Genomic DNA, 17,488 nt, shown 5'->3' with positions numbered 1-17,488 from the left:
AAATTCCTATTCAGCCCTGAAGCTTGCTGGATGACCTAGGGCCAGTCACTATCTCTCTGGCCTAACCTACCACACAGGGTTGTTGGGAAGAGGGGAACGGGGAGGGAGGGAGGGGGGAAGTCCACATACACCACCCTGATCTCGTTGAAGGAAGGGCGAGATAAATTTTTATCAAGAAATAAAACAAACAAACCTGCCCACCATTTTCATTTCCCATAATGCCCCTGATGTAGCATCACTCAGGGGCATAGTGGGAAATCAAAATGGCAGGCGACTCCCAGACCCAGTTCCCTGGACAGGGGTCAGCACAGCTGCTGCCTGAGGATACTGCATCCTGGCACTGGCTCTGACCGGCCACTGAAAAAGCCAGGAAATAGACAGCCACAGGCTTCAGCAACTCACTATGACTACTCCTGATAGGCATGACTGTGTCACTAGTTGTTGCAGGGCAGTTAGACTGTGCCATTTCTGAACCTCAGCCATGCCTCAGGTTTTTCCAGGGCTGATGGGACTAGAGGCCATCCGTGCAAAAGAGCTGTGGGTCAACCCCTTAGCTCAGGACCCAATTCAATTTCAGAGAAGCTCTCAGGGACCACATTCCAAAGGCAAAGGGGTGGGGTTAAACTACCAGCACATTTTAGCTTAAAGCCCTTACTGCCAGCAACTAAGGCATAGGAGAGGCATTTCAGCCTTTTAGAATGGGGGAAAAAAACTGCACAAAACCAAGAAACCACCAAACAATGGGTGGTCAGGGAACAGGGTGGGGCACGGGGAAAGGGGCTGGGCCATCTGGGGAACCCCGGAGGACCACCTTGTGACCCTAGGTGGGCTGGATTTGGCCCCGGGGCCCGACATCTGCACCTCGCCTTAGTTATTTGGAAATCAAAAGGATAATACCTGGTCGTAAAGTTCGTCGGCCATCGTGGGCTTCGGTGCGGTTGTCCATTTGGCCCCACGGCGAAAGTACTCTTTAATGACAGGCCTGTATGCTCTGTATTCGAAGAAACGGGCACGCCAGGCCATCGGAGCTTCTATGATCTCGTTCCCAATGACCAGCAAAATGTCTCTTGGCATGGCTGCATACATTCCTACCAAAGGAGAACAAAAATGCACATAACCCCATTATTCCATTCATTGCATCCTTGTCTCTGAAGTTCATAATATACATTACTAATAGAAACAGTAGTAGTGCAGATGTTACTGTGAATATCCAAAATGTTAGTGAACGTTGATAATACCCATGAAATTTGGCGAAGGTCCCAAAACCCAGAGATATACCCAGAGATGGGATAGTCAACATCCGTTGGTGTATACTTTAAAAGTGAGGGAATAGATATCTCTTTCAGACACTGATGAAATTCAATGGGACTGTCAGCATTCATACGTAAATGTTTACTATAGTTACATCACTGCAACATACATGGCTAATAAATTTCATTTAGAGCATTTTTAAGTGGTCTTTAAAATGAAATGATGTGTAGCACAGAAATTATTGAAAGTAAATAGTTGAGAAACCTTTTAATCTGCTTTTGAAGGCATAGTGCTAAATCATTACCAGCTTCCCCCCACCCTTTTTTTTATAATAAATGAGAGGATATGTTCAACTGACCAGGAGGGAGGTGGGCAAGGATTGTTATCATGAAAATTTAATCCCAAGCATGGGGGGTGGGGGAGACATTTTCATCCCCCAACCACAATCCTAACAAAAATCCTCTCTCAGAGAACAGAGCAAGGGAAAGAGACAGGTGAAGATACCATCACATCTTGCATCAGCTCACAGTTCCACTTTCAACTGCTCCTCTCCCTCATGTCCAGAAAAACGAGATACAGGTAAAATGTTGCCCTTACGTCTTTTATTTTCATGTTCAGCATTCTGTTTTTTAATCTGTGCTCTTCATTCCCCTACATTTTTCCTCACATAGATTCACTTGGTTTTACTTTTTAAAGCAGCCTTCCCCAACCTGGTCCTCTCCAGACAGACTACAACTCCCATAATCACCCAGCCAGCAGAGTAGCCCAATACATCTGGAAGGAACCAGTTGGGGCAGGTTGCCTTTAAAAGTGTAAGGTTTTTAATTAAATAATAAACGTAAATAACAAGGACACCAAAACAAATACTCCAGTTCATGTGTTATATAAGCTGTTCAACAACTACCAGTGGATTCAAAGTCGGGTGTTTTATATTTGGCCGACCAATCCAGGGGTTCAGGCCTCTTCACAATCACTCCTTCCATTTTCAAAATATTGCACATCTCTTCAATTTCAGCAATTGCTTTCTTTACGTGATCCACAGGGAAGCTCTGACCTCCATACTTCTGATAAAATCCCCAGTACTTCTCATAGGTATTGGCCTGGTGATCAGCAAGAAAAAGCAGAACAGGGACAGACATGAATCAAGATGCTTATTGATGTTGTTGCATTGAATTACTTCCGACTCAACATACTATTATCTGAATAATAATAATAATAGGTCAATTTCATACAAGAGAGCCAGTGTGGTGTGGTGGTTAGAGCTGAACTAGGACTCAGGAAACTCCTGGGTTCTAGACCCCACTCGGCCATGAAGCTCACTGGGTGACTTTGGGCGAGTCACTGCCTCTTAGCCTAACCTACCTCACAATGCTGTTGTGAGGATAAAATGTAGAGGAGGAGGACCATATAAGCCACCTTGGGTTCCATGCAGAAGGAAAATAAGGCCCTAATATAGATGTAATAATACATAAAATAAATAAACCTGTGTATTCAGACTGCAGTCACTGGACAGCCCTGCAAGCAGAACAAATTATCCTAAAAAGAGCAAGAGGGTGTGCAGAAACAAAATCCCTTGGCATGTCTACGAGCCATGCAATTAGTGGTTAGACTGGGAAGACCTGGATTCAAATCCTCAGTCAGTCACAAAGCTTACTGGGCAACTCTGAGCCAGTATCTCTGTGTCTAACCTACCTCACAGCATTGTTGTAAGGAAAAAAGGCAAGTGGCCCATGCATACTTCCTGAGCTTTTTGGAAGAAGTGCAGGATAACAAATAAATAGGGTCAGGCAGGCCCATCTCCACCGGCGGGGGGGGGCAGCAAAGTGCCTTCTGGTGGGCTGCACCCTAAACCAGTGCTCCCCGCAATAGGCGGTAGCGGTGCTCTGATCACTGCCAGCTAGGGATGTACGGATTTTGTTAAGACCCACTCCATCTGTGTTTCTCCAACCATACTTAAATTTCAGCAGGGAAATAAATATAAAGAATGGCTTAGGCAACTGAAAAATGAGTTGCATTAATAAAAGTAGCACACATGGCTCAAGATAAGAGATCTTCTGCCAGTAGGACACAGTTCTGTAGCCCCAGAAACAGCCTGGGATAAAACTGTCTAACATAAACATGACCTACCCAGACTGCCAGCTCAGCAGTTCCCAGACTACATTTTGTAACATTTGTTTTAGGGCGCAATCCTGTGCGTGCTTAGACAGAAGAGAAAAAAAAGCCCTACAGCTCCCAAAATTCTCCAGCCAGGATGGGGAATCCAAGGTTAATTTAGGGCACAATCCTGTGCATGATAAGACAGGAAAAAGTCCTACAATTCCCAGCATGTCTGGCTGGGGAATGCTGGGAATTGTAGGACGTTTTTCTGTCAAATAATACACAGGATTGTGGTGTTAAGCGATTATAAATGCACACTTTAAGAAATCAGTTTGCTCCCTTCTCGACTGCATTTCTTCACTCTAAATATTGCAGGAGTTGTCTGTTGTGTCACACATTTTCCCCCTGGCTACGTTTTGGTAGCCTGCAGGCTTCATCAGAATCTGCAAATCTCGGATTTAAAATCTTTAAAGATGTTTCTAGCCCACCTGAGTGCAGAGAGATCTGCTTGAAAATGCTGCTGTTGGTATTTTATGAAATGATTCTTTTTTTATTTTTTTTAAGGACAGATCCTTGCCCTGATGGGGCTTACCATTTAAATTTGTAAGGGCAGGACCGTAGCTCAGTAGTAGAGCAGCTGCCTTCCATGCAGAGGGTCCCAGGTTCGATCCCTGGCATCTCCAGTAAAAAGGGTCAGGTAGGAAGTGATGGAAAGATAGATGCCAGAGACCCTGAAGAAAGTCACAGCCAGAGTAGACCATATTGGGCAACCTCCAGCTCATGGATGGTTGGCCCACCTCCAAGGGACCCTCCCTCTTACCAAGCCCCAACCATGTTCTGGGGAGAGAAATCCCCGTGTTATCTCCAGTCTCTGGAACCAGGTCCTGAAAGCCCTGGCCAGGTCGCTGTTGGGAATACTGCAGCCTTGTCTGCAAGCTACAGGAAGGGGGAGGTGTTGCAGTTAGCTAGTTAATGCATGGGAATTTGGAGCCTAGCTAGCCTTACGATCTGTACAGTCTACAGTGTGGCTTCCTGCTTCTCTCCTTTCTCTCCCACCCCTCTCTCTGAAGTCCTCCATTGCTGGTAGCACACGTGTTTGCTCTCTCTCCTGCCAGTGTTACAGAACACAAAGAAATGGACTGAATGAACTTCTGCTTAAAACTCTACATTGTACCGGCATGCATATGCAGGAATATTTACGAGTAAAGCTTTTACCTTTTCTTTCAACAAAGAAGGGTCTCTTTTTTTTCAGCCTATGTGTGCAGGTGAGACTGGAAAACGCTCATTCTGTTCTTTTGTTTTTCTCTGCTAACTGCCTTTTCAACAGGAGGCAGCAGTATCAAATAATGCCACCAGCCCCTTCCCACCCCACTCATGCCCCAATTGGGACATGAGTAGTGTGGGAAGGAAGCGACCCACTGGTCATGTTCCCAGCAGCTGGAGTTCAGAGGCACCTGTGATACTGGAGGCAACATATAGCCATCATGACTAATGGCCATTGATAGTCTTATGTGTTTTTCTTCAATTATTAATTGAATGCATTTGCTAAACATAATTTTTTCCCCTACATAAAAAAATACCCCTACAAAATCAAAGAGGACTTCCCTTCCACCTACTCTACTAAAAGAAATGCACGCTAATACACAAACAAACAACTGCTGTGACTAAAGCTGCATCACAAGCAGTACATTTCAAGTTCTATGACCACATTCCGACTTGGCATCTGTGTCCATTTTAGATCTTGTGTTGAAATAGCCAGCTAATTCTTCGATGAAGCAACCATGTCTCTTAGGTTTATTGCTTCTCTTGCAAACCCTGTGTTGTTGTTTTTCTATGTGCTGATGCAACAGTTGGGCCACTCAAGACCATCGGTGCTTACTTCTCAGCAGGCAGGCAATGGTGGATCATTTTCAGTTGGGCAATCTGACTGCATGCAAATGCCAAATGAAGGTACAGAAAACTAGTGCTAGATGGTGCTGTTTATTTATTTATGTATGTATGTAATTAACATTTATATACAGCCTCATCTGCTAAATTGTCATCAAGGTGGTGTACAATTTAAAACAATAAAAACTTAAAATAATAAAAACTAACATTAAAATACTAAAAAAAAGCATTAGAACATTAAAGCTACATATTTTAAAATGCTAAATTGAAACGATGTGGCTTCACACACTTTCTAAAAGCCAAGAGAACTCAGGCCAATCATAGTTTTTGAGAAAGTGCATTCCACAGCACAGGAGAAAGCCTTTGTATATATGTCTACGCAAACATAATTCTCACTGTGTACAATAGGGCTTACTCCCTAGGAAGCGTGTTTAGGATTGCAAACTAACTAGTTCATCTGTGTACTGATGACACAGGCATGACAGAATAAATACAGGGGTGCCCAGCAAGCAGCCTGAAAGACAGATCTGACCCTGCAAAGGCAATTTCATGTGGCTCCTGGCAACCCGATGAAGTTTTCATCCAAGTTGGCTAGCTGGACTCGTAAGACATTTTCTTCAAGTCATGTGTGTCTATTTGTCTGTGGGACTGAGAAAGCAATTCCAGCATTTTAAATTTGTGGAATTTGTTTGTAACATGGCATAAATCTATGTATTTGCATACAGTGTCTCTCTGTGTGTCCGTCCGCGTGCACAGCAAAATAAATTTCCAGCCCACACAGTACTCTCTAGGGAACAGAGAGCCACCCCCTCCCAATGAGAATACAGAATTGGACCAAAGCTTGCAATTCCATCTATGTGGCGTTTGAATGTCATGGTTAGCCAGAATTCTTTAAAATTCATGTGAGCAAGCCAGCATGGTAGTGCACATGGCCCAATCACTTGGCTCCTCTTACCAGTGGGTGTAGCTAACTGCACTGGCCCTACCATTAGGCAGAGTGAGGAACTTGCCTCAGGTGGCAGATACTGGGCGGTGACAGCAAGGTGTTGGAGGAGAGAGCTGTGGGCTAGGCAGCTTGCCCTGCGCTTCCTAAGCTAGCCTGCTGCCTTCAGGTGTAGTGGAAGATGCTGCCCCATTGCCAGTTTTGAAAATTAAACTACCAGTCCAGTTGGGGGTTTTGTACATAGGATATACAGAGGATGCCCTCTTGTGCTTTGCCTCCTTCAGCAAAATGTCTTGGGCCAGCCCTAGTGGCTAAACAAGCCAGGGGTGTGATTAGTGTGACGTCTGAACTGGAACCTCTGGCTCATCACTCCTCCAACAAGCCAGAGTTGTAACCCAAGAACAAACCCTGGGTTATGACTCTGGCTTGCTGAAGGGAAGAGATAAGCCAGAGTTCTTGGCTCGGCTGTCATGCTAACCATGCCGGGGTGGAGTCCCTGGCATGTTTACCTGCTCCCACTGGTAGGATGAGCCAAGTGGAAGCAATTGAGCTGCATGCACTGCCATGACATCCAAATGGGTCCACAGAATAGGATGAGGTCATTTTTCATATTTAAAAAACTTCTGTTTATGAAAGCGTATGCAAACGTTCAAGCTAACTCTTTGTCACAATTCTTAATATGCATTAGAAGAAAGTTATGAATGCAAATCAGGAGTCAACCATGCATCTTGCACAACCTGTACTCCTGAAAAGTATAATTAAAAACCTGATTATCTCTGTCCTAAACTTAACATGCGAACAAACAGTGAGAGGACTTCTATGGGGATATCTCCGATCTTTCAACATACAAAAAGCTGATTCCCTAGCAACTTCCCAACCTTGCTGCCTCAATGACTACTCCTAGCAAAGCAAAAGAGGAAGAGGAACTTGGGTTGGCCAACCGCTCACCACACATCACCCATCTAAAAGGGTGATTTGTCCCAGGGGTTGTCAGTAGCTAACTCCTATGAAGTGAGAGGTACTCTAACAGGAACAGGTTTGTGCTGTATCAGGCAAAGATAATTTTTGTTTTCTCTAGTTTCTGTTTAATTAAAGAGGTTTTTTTAATGGGCACTGATGATTGGAAGGTTACTTGTTGCTTAAATTACTTGAGATGGTTGGTGGCAGTCAGTTACTAAGCATGCCTATTAGCCATGGTGCATTTAATACATGCAATACATGCAGTTAAGATTTTTTAAAAGTTGGGTGTTGGAACGTATTTTATTTTATTTATTAGTAATACTTATTTACCTCTTAATATAATAAAATCTTTAAGCTGTTCACATACAAATATTAAAAATCACAATTAAATACACTATTAAAATGATTTCAACTGCAGTCACAATACAAAGCACATTTAAAGCACACCATTGAAAACAATTCCAATTCCACATCACATGTGAAGGAGACAAATGTCAGGATTTTTCAGCTCAACTTGTAAATAAACAGATATTACACAAAGGCTATTAAGGGAGCAATCGTATGGCTGCTAGACAGCGGCTAGACAGCCATAGGATATGCTGTTTTCTGGGAACTGACCTCAGAGCCATCATCAGCGGCCCTTCTCCGTGAGCCCCTGCCAAAGGAAGTGAGGCGGGTGGCTACTAGGAGGAGGGCTTTTTCTGTTGTGGCAACCCGGCTCTGGAATGAGCTCCCTAGTGAGGTTCGCCTGGCGCCTACGTTGTACTCCTTTCGGCGCCAGGTGAAGACCTTTTTATTTTCCCAGGCATTTTAGCATTTTAGCTTTCTAAATTTTTAGCTTTGCTGTTTTAAATCTGTATTTTAAACTCCTGTACTGCTGCTAGGTTTTATTGTGGTTGTATTGTTATATTGTGGTTTTAATGTTCTATATATTTTAAATTGTTTTGTTGTGTGTTGTTTGGTTTTAGTTTTTGTGAACCGCCCAGAGAGCTTCGGCTATTGGGCGGTATAGAAATGAAATAAATAAATAAAATAAATAAATAAAACTGACCTCCCCCGACATCTGTGCTGCCTTGGAGGCAGTGTGGAGAAGTCCCATCCTCTGTGCTCAGAATAGAAGCACAGAGTGGCTGAAAAGGGTGGGGGTGGGGGTGTTCCAGGGCGGGGAGAGTGGATCTGCATGTACGACACATCCTATGTGTCGTACAGCAGCCTCCTGTTCCGCTTGCCCCCCCCCCCCACAGCTAGACAGCCAAAAACGGCTGTCTAGCAAGGAAAGCAGGGCAGGAGAGGCATGTAGGGAACAATTCCCCCCCCCCCGCTTCTCCTGCCTTGCTTTGGATAGGCGGTCGCCTCTGAGTTCGGAGGCAGCCGCCTATCTAGTTAGAATTGCACCCTAAATCTCCTCCAATACTCTCCTCATGAGGAAACTGGCACTGCGAAAGGCTGTTCCCTCTGAAACTTCCCCAGGAAAAAAATAAAACGTTTAAAGCCTTTTAATGTCAGCAGTAAATTCTTACCTTGACCTCAACAGAAAAAGGAGGAACACAGGCATTTTCAGCTCTCCCCACAATGACTTCCTCAAGCGGGTCCCATTCATTGTATGAGCAGACGGGGCAATCTTCGGGAACAGGGTCTGGGGCCTTGTTATTGTCATCAGCAACAGCACAGGTGGCCTGGGAGGCTGCAGCCGCGTGGGTGCTCTGGAAAGTTCGCTGCACCCATCCTGGGAAGACTCGGCCGAGCTTTAATTTAAGCAAAAAGAAGAGGAAAGAAGTCACACTTGAGCTTCCCAGCATAGACTACTCGTTACCAGTTCTTGGAACACCAAGGAGCTAGCATTCTGCTTGGTGAGGAGCCAAGAGACTGGTCCTCATGATCTCAGCAGCACACGCGCCCCCTCTCCCACAAAGTTCCACCCTTACAATAGCAGGTCGACAGACTTCTTCTATGAGGGAAGGTTATGTTTTCACCTTTAAGTTTGCTTTGAATATTTGAAAGGCAAAATAACTTTAAAAAAAACCATAAATGTTGGGGTCTCATCCGTCTCTGAACCGATTCATGAATTATTTGTGCACATTAACTCCTCGTGCGTGCGATCTACTTGCACCAGCTGGACAATATGAAAATGCATGGCTCCCCTTCCAGCAGGAAAATCACACGCACAGGCTACATGCAGAAGAGGAGTTATTTGCATGGATATATCAGCTCAGAGCTGGAGGCCAATATAGGAGCCAAGCTTAATAACTACTGATGCCTATTCTAGTTGTATAGAGAAGATCAGGTGAGACACATGGGAGGTGCGGGGAAGGAGACAAGAACCCCACGCATATAATCTGCCACAGTCACAGACAGGCTAGGGTCATGAGCAGCCACACCTAAACCCAACCCTAGAAGATAGTTCATCCAGTTCAGAGATCCCAAAGAGAGTGGCCGTACCTGCACACCACAGTAAGCCAAAATTATGGGGAATCCTGCCTTACCGTTCTTGAGAAGCATGCTGGTGCATGCAGGCCGTTAACTGTTTGGTTCCCCCTACCAGTGGGAGTAGCTAAACCAGCCTTCCTCAGCCTGGTGCCTTCCAGGTGTGCTGGACTACAACTCCCAGCATGCCCCAAACAGCCATGCTGGGAGTTGCAGTCCAACACATCTGGAGGGCACCAGGATGACAAAGGCTGGGTTAAACTAACCAGGAATTGAAAGCTTAACATTTTGTCCAAACTGGGGCACCTGACTTGTTGCTCTCAAGCAAGCCAGGAATAAACCAAGAACAAACCCTGGTTTGTTATTCTGGCTTTTAAGGAATGAAACAAACCAGGAACCCTGTTCCAGACCACATGCTGAGCTTTCAATTTCTGTTTCGTTTAGCTCCTCCCAATGATGGCAGGAGCCAAGCAGAAGCAGAGCTGCTATAGTAACAGTAATCTAAAGCTAACAAAAGGAAAGGGAACTCCATGCGGAATGCCACAAAAAAAAAAAGCCAAAAGCAAAGGGGTAGACAAAAAGGATATTTTATTCAAAGGGAAAAGTTCCAATGTGTTTCAGACCACGTGCATGTCCGATGTTGCACAGCATAGGAGACTGACGTCTGACAAGCAAACACCTGTTGCGCATGCATTGTACTAAATTGCCCTGAAGGAGGACCTGTGTGTGGTCCAAAACACACTGGAACTTTTTCCTTCCTTGAATAAAACATCCCTTTTGTCTACCCCTTTGCTTGCAGTAACAGTACGCCAGGATTCTCCAGAATTCCAGATTACCATTGTGTGTGACTTGAGTGGCTTGTGCTGGAGGTGAAACGCAGCAGGCAGAAGACACTGCTCTTAAAGCAGTACTTACAGATACTGTGAAGCAGCAAAGACAAAAGGAAAGCCTCCTGGTAATTATAACATGTGGAGTCAAACCAGAGAACTCATACTGCCTGCCAGGCACAGGGATGGATGTTGAACACACAGACATAACGCTACTACTCCAAACAAACCATGGTTTGTTGGAACAGGAACTACCAACAAGCTCCAGCACCCCTCCCTCTTATGCGCCTCCCCTTCCAACTTCTTCCAGTTTCCCATGACATCCAAAGCAGGAAACTGTGGCTTAAGCTCTACCTACAACCCTAGTTTACAAACCAGGATCAAATCCTGGTTTGCAGGTAGCACGTAAATGAGTGCTTCCTGTTTTGGACATCACAGAAAACTGTGATTTTAACAAACCAGGAAGTCTCCTCTTAAGCTGGGCATGTGAGAGGAGGGAAGGGGGGGGATCTCACGTTCATCGCTTGTTCCTGTTCCAACAAACTACAGTTGTTGGATTGGCCAAGCTGCAGAGGCCGTGACAACTCAACTAGGCCAGATTCCAGCCCTGAGGCCTTCAAGGTCCTGGTTCAAATCATGGAGTCTCCAACAGCGTTCACCTTGGTGTTGGCAAAATAACAGATGTTTGTGGGGGAGAGAATAGGACGTGATCATGTTTGTTTTGGGGCCCCATTAACCTTCTTAGAGTGCAATCCTATGCATGTTTAGACACAAAAAAAAGTCCTGCAACTCCCAGCATTCCCAGGCCAGCTGGTTGTAGGACTTTTTCCAGTTGAAACACGCATAGGGTTGCACCCTTAGTAACTCAACAGGAGGGGCTTTGCTGAGCGTGGTGATGTGTCCTCTTTGACAGTCCTCTGTTTCAAAAGCTGCCAGAGCACCATCCTCTGTTTGAAGGGCTGTCCTGTCCCATTCCAGTTTAAAGATATGCAAGAGCAGTTGCCCATCAACAGTTAGCCCCTGAACAGCGGACTGAGCTGGCAGGCACACAGGTCACCTGGTTGCAGACTTCTGCACTAAAGTGAGATGTACTATGCATCTATTTAGAGTAGGCATAATTAGCAAAGGAATTGAGAATAAAGGTGTCAACATCATACTGCCCTTATACAAATCTATGGTGCAACCACACTTGGAGTACTGTGTACAGTTCTGGTCCCTGCACCTAGAAGAAGATATTGTAGCGTTGGGAAAAAGTGCAGAAAAGAACTACTAAAATGATCAAGGGACTGGAGCAACTCCCCTATGAGGAAAGGTTACAACAGCTGTTTAGCTTGGAGAAAAGGCAATTGAGGGAAGACATGACAGAGGTGTACAAAATTATGCATGGTGTGGAGAAAGTGGATAGGGAGACATTTTTCTCTCTCTCTCATGGTACTAGAACCCAATGGGGTTATCCCATGAAGCTGACTGGGGGGAGATTCAGGACAGATAAAACGAAGGCCTTCACACAGCGCAGAGTTAAACTATGGAATTTGTTACCACAAGACATAATGATGGCCACCAGTTTGGATGGCTTTAAAAGGGGGCTAGACAAATTCCTGGAGAATGCTATCAATGACTACTAGTCCTGATGGCTATATGATACCCTGAGTATCAGTGGCAGTATGTCTATGTACACCAGTTGCTGGGGACCATGGGTGGGAGGGTGATGCTTGTGAGTTTCCCATGGGCCGTTGGTTGGCCACTGTGTGAACAAAATGCTAGACTAGTTGGACCCTTGGTCTGATCCAGCATGGCTCTTCTCATAGTCTTATGTTCTTAAAATAATGATTTCCAAATGTCCCTCTATACATATAAATTACCATATGCAAATTTAATTCAAACCCCCATCCTCTTATTGGTGATGCATTTCCTCATTTTGAGCAATTCAGAAGTGGCCACCTTAGCTTTGTTGAGTGGAAAACTTTGTTCAACCAGCAGCCAAACAGAAAGCTCATTCCCTGCTGCCAGACAGGGAAGGCGATTTGCAGAAGGAGGGAGAGAGTAGAGGCACGGGAGGAGAAAGCTGTGCCAAGCACCTTAAATCACCAGAAACCATTCCACACCATTCAGAAACCATTCAGCACAAAAAATATTAGTTTGAGAGGGGGAAAAAAGCAAACCAAATTGCTGGTCGAGGTTTCGCTGCCCACTGGCCAAGGTTTCCACTGCTGAAGATGAGGAGCGACTCTCCTGGTACCTAATAAATCCCTCTGCTTTCAAAAACAGCATTTCAGTTACTGCTTAAGCCTGCAGCATTTAAAAAAATGAGTTATTGCAAATATTGCTTTTTACACAAACCTCCCGTCCCCCCCTCTCAACTCTTTCCTCAACCATAACAAGAAGAGGTAGAAAATCCCAATTGCATACCTCAGTCTTCTCCAACCTGGTGCCCTTTGGATATGTTGGACTGCAGTTCCCAGCATTCCCAGGCCAGCTGGGAATGATAGGAGTTGCAGTTCAACACATCTGGAAAAAGAGGTTGAGGAAGGCTCATCTGCCAGGATGGTTTCCAGCACAAGCCTTATTGAAACGTCCGAGAGGTCTGCATAAAAGTGTGTGCCTGTGCATCTCCCTTCATGTCAGTGGGGCTCACACAGGAGGACACACATGGATTGCACCTCATGTAGGGATGGCGGAGAAATCCGCCACAGACTCCAATGAGGCCAAATTCTTTCGAATCTGGCCCCCCGGAGTCTGTGGCGGAACAGACTACTCCCCCCCCCGAAATCCTCCCCGGACAGACCCTACCTGCTGCCGGCCGGTCCAGGTCCATCCACTGCCCCAGACTGCGGCCACAAATGGCGTCCGGAGTAGGCGTCCCTGCTCTTTTCGGTGATAGGCTATGTAAATATTTACGTAGCCTATCACGGCAAAGAGCAGGGACGCAAATGTCATAGCAAATATTTACGTAGCCTATCACCGAAAAGAGCAGGGACGCAAATGGCGTCCCCGACGCCATTTGCGGCCGCAGCCCGGCAGTGGGCAGTAGTCCGGCTGCGGACAGGCACAGCCAGTGGCTCTGCAGACTTGCCGCGGAGCGGAGCCGGCCAGGCAGGATTCCAGGGGGAGGGACGGATCACCTCCCCTCACCCCGCGGACGCCCAGACCGGAATGATAAGTGGGTTTCATATACCCCTAACCTCATAATAATGAGTGGATCCATGAGCTGCATGGACTACATCCATCTCTCTCACACCATGCCTCTTAAACGGCACCCAGCAACTCCCTCTTAATGAGGCTGGTTCACCTTGTTCTCATGGTTCAGCCATCTCTCTGCACTTATAAGGGAAACAAGAGACACTCATTCTATATACCCCTTTAGGGTGCTATCCTATGCATGCTTAGACAGAAAAAAGTCCTACAATTACAGCATGCCCAAGCCAGTTGTAGGACTTTTTTCCTGTCTAAACATACATAGGGCTGTATACTTACCAACCTTTTTTTCTAAGCTAAAAAGCCCCCAGGGTTGTAACCTTTCCCGATTGGGGAGTTTCTCCATCCAGCCCTTGATCCCTCATTTCTCCAGCTGGAAAAGGTCCTTTCTGATGTGCAGTGAACATCAGTGTAGCATCGCCTTCCCACACTCAGGTGTCCTCCGGACGTTCAGGACTACAACTCCCAGCTTTCCTGACCATTGATCATGCTGTCTGGGGCTGCTGGGAGTTGAAGCCCCCCCCCCCCCCGGCAATGTAAAACACAGCCCCAGAGGGCTACAACTGGCTTCAAGCCAAGAGTCAGAGCTTAACTGAAATGGCGGATGGGCTTCAGGGCATTTTCCCCTACTCTGCAGCCCAGCACCGCATTCCAAGCCACTTAACAGAAGGAGCTGCAGTTGTTCCACACCAGCTGCTGGGAAAGGCCAGACAGCAACGCTGCAGATGAGCAAACACGCCCCCTCCTCTTGCAGGCTGTTAATGATCAGCATTCCCGACCCAATATGGGAGGGGTATGCATGCAGGCCGGCTGGCTCAGCAAAAGACAGATGGGGGTGGGGGAGAGGGAATCCTTCTCTACACAAGACGAATTGCAGAGTGGGAATGGGGCACTTTGCAGAGCCCCGTGTGATCCTGAGGTTCGCCCAGCTGGATCAGCTCACTGTACAGGTCCTGGCTCAACAGCAAGACAAGGAGGCCTCAGCTGCGCCTACGGTAGCCTCCAGCAGGCCTGGACTGTCAAGGCAAGGGTGGGGCCAAACCTAAGAGGAGAAGCGATCAGTCCACTGGGAGGTAATTGGCCCCTCTGTCAGCCTCTCCCTGGACAGAAAGCACCTGACAAAAAATACCAGCTGTAGTCGATCTCCTGGTTTTGTTGCAGTCTGGAGCAGGAGGGGTTAACGCAGAAGTTAATCACTGCACATCAATCTAAGACGAACGAGATGTCAAAGTTCAAGGCACGCCATCAGACCTGGAAGTGCTCCCGGTAAGCCCAGGTGTGCAGGGGCTAGATTTATTACCCAAGGGAGAAGGAACACACTCCGCACATGCTCTGAGGCACTCCATACTTGGCTGCAATTACATCCTGTTGACAAGGCAGCACCTCCATTCAAATGGAAAAGGAACTCACCCACAACATATGTATCGCCAGTAGGGATGTTGGAGGAATCCGTTTGCAGGATGAAGCTTGATGAGCTTCGCTTGGTTCGGCCCCCTGGACTTCGGTCCACTTTTTGCTGCAGAGCCCAACTTGATCTGCATCAAGTCGGGCAAGTTCATGGATTTTTGGGTATTTTTTAAGTTGCACAAATTACAGCTGAATTTTGCACAATTTTGTGCGATTTGCACAAATTTTGGTTGCGATTTGCACAAATTACAGCTGCAATTTGCACCAATCTCTATTTGCACAAATTACAGCTCGCCACCCCCCCAGAAAGCAAAACGTTCCCGCCGTTTGGGAAACACCTGCAGCTCTGCCAACAAATGCAAGCCAAGTCAGGCATGCGCCAAAATTCTGTTGAGTGGAAAGAGAAACAGACTTCCCAGGAACAGACATCCTTAATTACAGCACACACACAGTTGAGCGCACTCCCGCCACGCAGTTCACTTTTACAGCCAAATCAGAGTTACCAATAACCCCCAGTGTAATTTATCTTGTTTAAAAGATGTATACCTGCCTTTCCACCAACTGTCTCCAAGGAACATTTATCAAGATGGTAAAATCTCAAGAAAGGGTAAGGTGTTAAGACAGAAGGAAGGGAGAACCTCTTCACAACCTTTATATTATATGCATTTTCAGGATGGCTTCCACCACCTGAAAACACTGTTTCAGCACTGCTTCCATCCTATTCATTAGCTCACCACTCCAAAATGCCCATTAGACATCACACACACATACCCCCCCCCCTTATTTAAGGCAAGACAGGTTTCCCCCTTTTTTCTGGGGAAACAAAGATTTATTTTCTAAGGTCAACACATGAATTTAAATTGTAACGTTACAGACCTATAACATTAACATCACAAGTTAGCTATATGGGTCTTGCAGTAAGGCAATGGCATGGCAAAGGCTGGGGTGAATAATATCGGAATTATATCGTTTCTGACTAATACTAAATACGTTCATTTGCTGCAACTGTGTTACAAACTATTGTTAATGCGTTAATGTTCTTAATGTCCTTGTTCTATTGTTGCAAGGTTTTAGTCTTTTAAATTGTTGTACACCGCCTAGATGGCTTTTTGGCAGATAAGGCGGTATATAAATGCTAATAATAAATACATAAAGCTGATAAACAGTCAACAGATAAGATTTTCCCCAGTTCATGAATACACAGTTTCCACGCTCCAGCACCACCCTGGGAGTATTCCCATAGTCCTATATTAATCTGTGTATCTGGATGCAGGACAAGCATTCTGAAGTCACTGTGAAGCATCCAGCGTAAATCCTATCTAGACCCACTGAAGTGCATGGGACTTAAGTGAGCGGCAGCTAACTTAAGTCCCACTCATTTCAATGGGTCTATTCCAAGTAGGACTAAGGTTGGATTCTGCCCATTCATTCATCCAGCCACAATAAGTGGCACCTCCCCAGATTCAGCCAGGAAGAATATAACGTTGATAAGAATTGCTCCACGCCACCCTTTAAAGAAGCCCTCCATAATCTGGTGCCCCTCCAGGGGTTTGGCACTACCTAGGGAGGCGGTGGGCTCTCCCACCCTGGAGGCGTTCAAGACGAGGCTGGACATCCATCTGTCGGGGATGCTCTGACCTGGATTCCTGCACTGAGCAGGGGGTTGGACTCGATGGCCTTGTAGGCCCCTTCCAACCCCGCTATTCTATGATCCTACGATTCTATGAACTCCCAGCATTCTGGACCGTTAGTCATGTTGGCTGGGGCTGATGGGAGTTGAAGTTCAAAACATCTAGATATGGGGGCGGGCTGTATTTTGTCCTGGAGGGAACCACCACCCTGCAGTGCCTGGTTTTGCAAAAGCAGTCCAGCTTGCAAAACTCAGGCTTCCCCCAACCTGGCGCCCTCCAAGTGTTTCGGACTCCAACTCCCATTGGCCCCAGCAAGCATGACCAATTGTCAGGGACGCTGGGAGGTGTAGCACCAAACATCTGGAGGGCGCCAGGTTGGGGAAGGCTGCAGCAGGAGGACCGACTTCTCCCAGCCCCGCGTTCCCCGCGGCGCATAGCGAGGGCGCGGCTGGGCGCGCGCCCGCGGGGAGGCACGATCCAAGGGTGGTCCTACTTAGAGTAGACCCACTGAAATGAACGGGGCTTAAGTTAGTCAGTGGGTCTACTCTACGTGGGGCTAACACCGGCCCCTGCCCAAAGCGCACGGCCTCGACGCGCCCCCGTGCTCAGCAGGAGGCATCGGGGCCGCCCCCTTCTTGTCGCCGCCCCGGCCCCTTCCAGCCACTGCTTCGGCGGGCGGGCTCGGGGGGGGGGCGCACGTACCCTCGACCCGATGTAGTGCACGGCTTCGGCCCCCCGGCTGCCCCCTCGCAGGCAGCGGACGCGCAGCATCCCTCGCTCCCCGCGGCGCTGGCGACAGGAATGATCCGCGCGGGTCTCCGCCGACGCAGCCGCGCGCGCTCCGAAGCAAGCGAAGGCCGCCGAGA

General features: G+C 46.9%; 1 protein-coding gene across 1 annotated transcript in view; it reads right to left on the bottom strand.

Moving 5' to 3' along the window:
• Window positions 1–17,488, bottom strand: part of GATM (glycine amidinotransferase) — a 29,690-nt gene extending 12,202 nt beyond the window's left edge. The window contains exons 1-4 of the mRNA XM_084816429.1: window positions 17,325–17,488; window positions 8,659–8,883; window positions 2,156–2,351; window positions 898–1,088 (exon numbers count right to left, since the gene is read on the bottom strand). Of these exons, the coding sequence (XP_084672555.1) occupies window positions 898–1,088; window positions 2,156–2,351; window positions 8,659–8,883; window positions 17,325–17,393 (681 nt within the window). The 5' untranslated portion in view covers window positions 17,394–17,488. The remainder of the gene's footprint in view (window positions 1–897; window positions 1,089–2,155; window positions 2,352–8,658; window positions 8,884–17,324) is intronic.

The sequence above is a fragment of the Heloderma suspectum genome, chromosome 11 (genome assembly GCF_057233095.1).
Source record: "Heloderma suspectum isolate Gila_16-S chromosome 11, 16-S_ref, whole genome shotgun sequence".
Taxonomy (NCBI): Eukaryota; Metazoa; Chordata; class Lepidosauria; order Squamata; family Helodermatidae; genus Heloderma; species Heloderma suspectum.
This window is presented reverse-complemented; position numbering and strand designations above follow the sequence as displayed.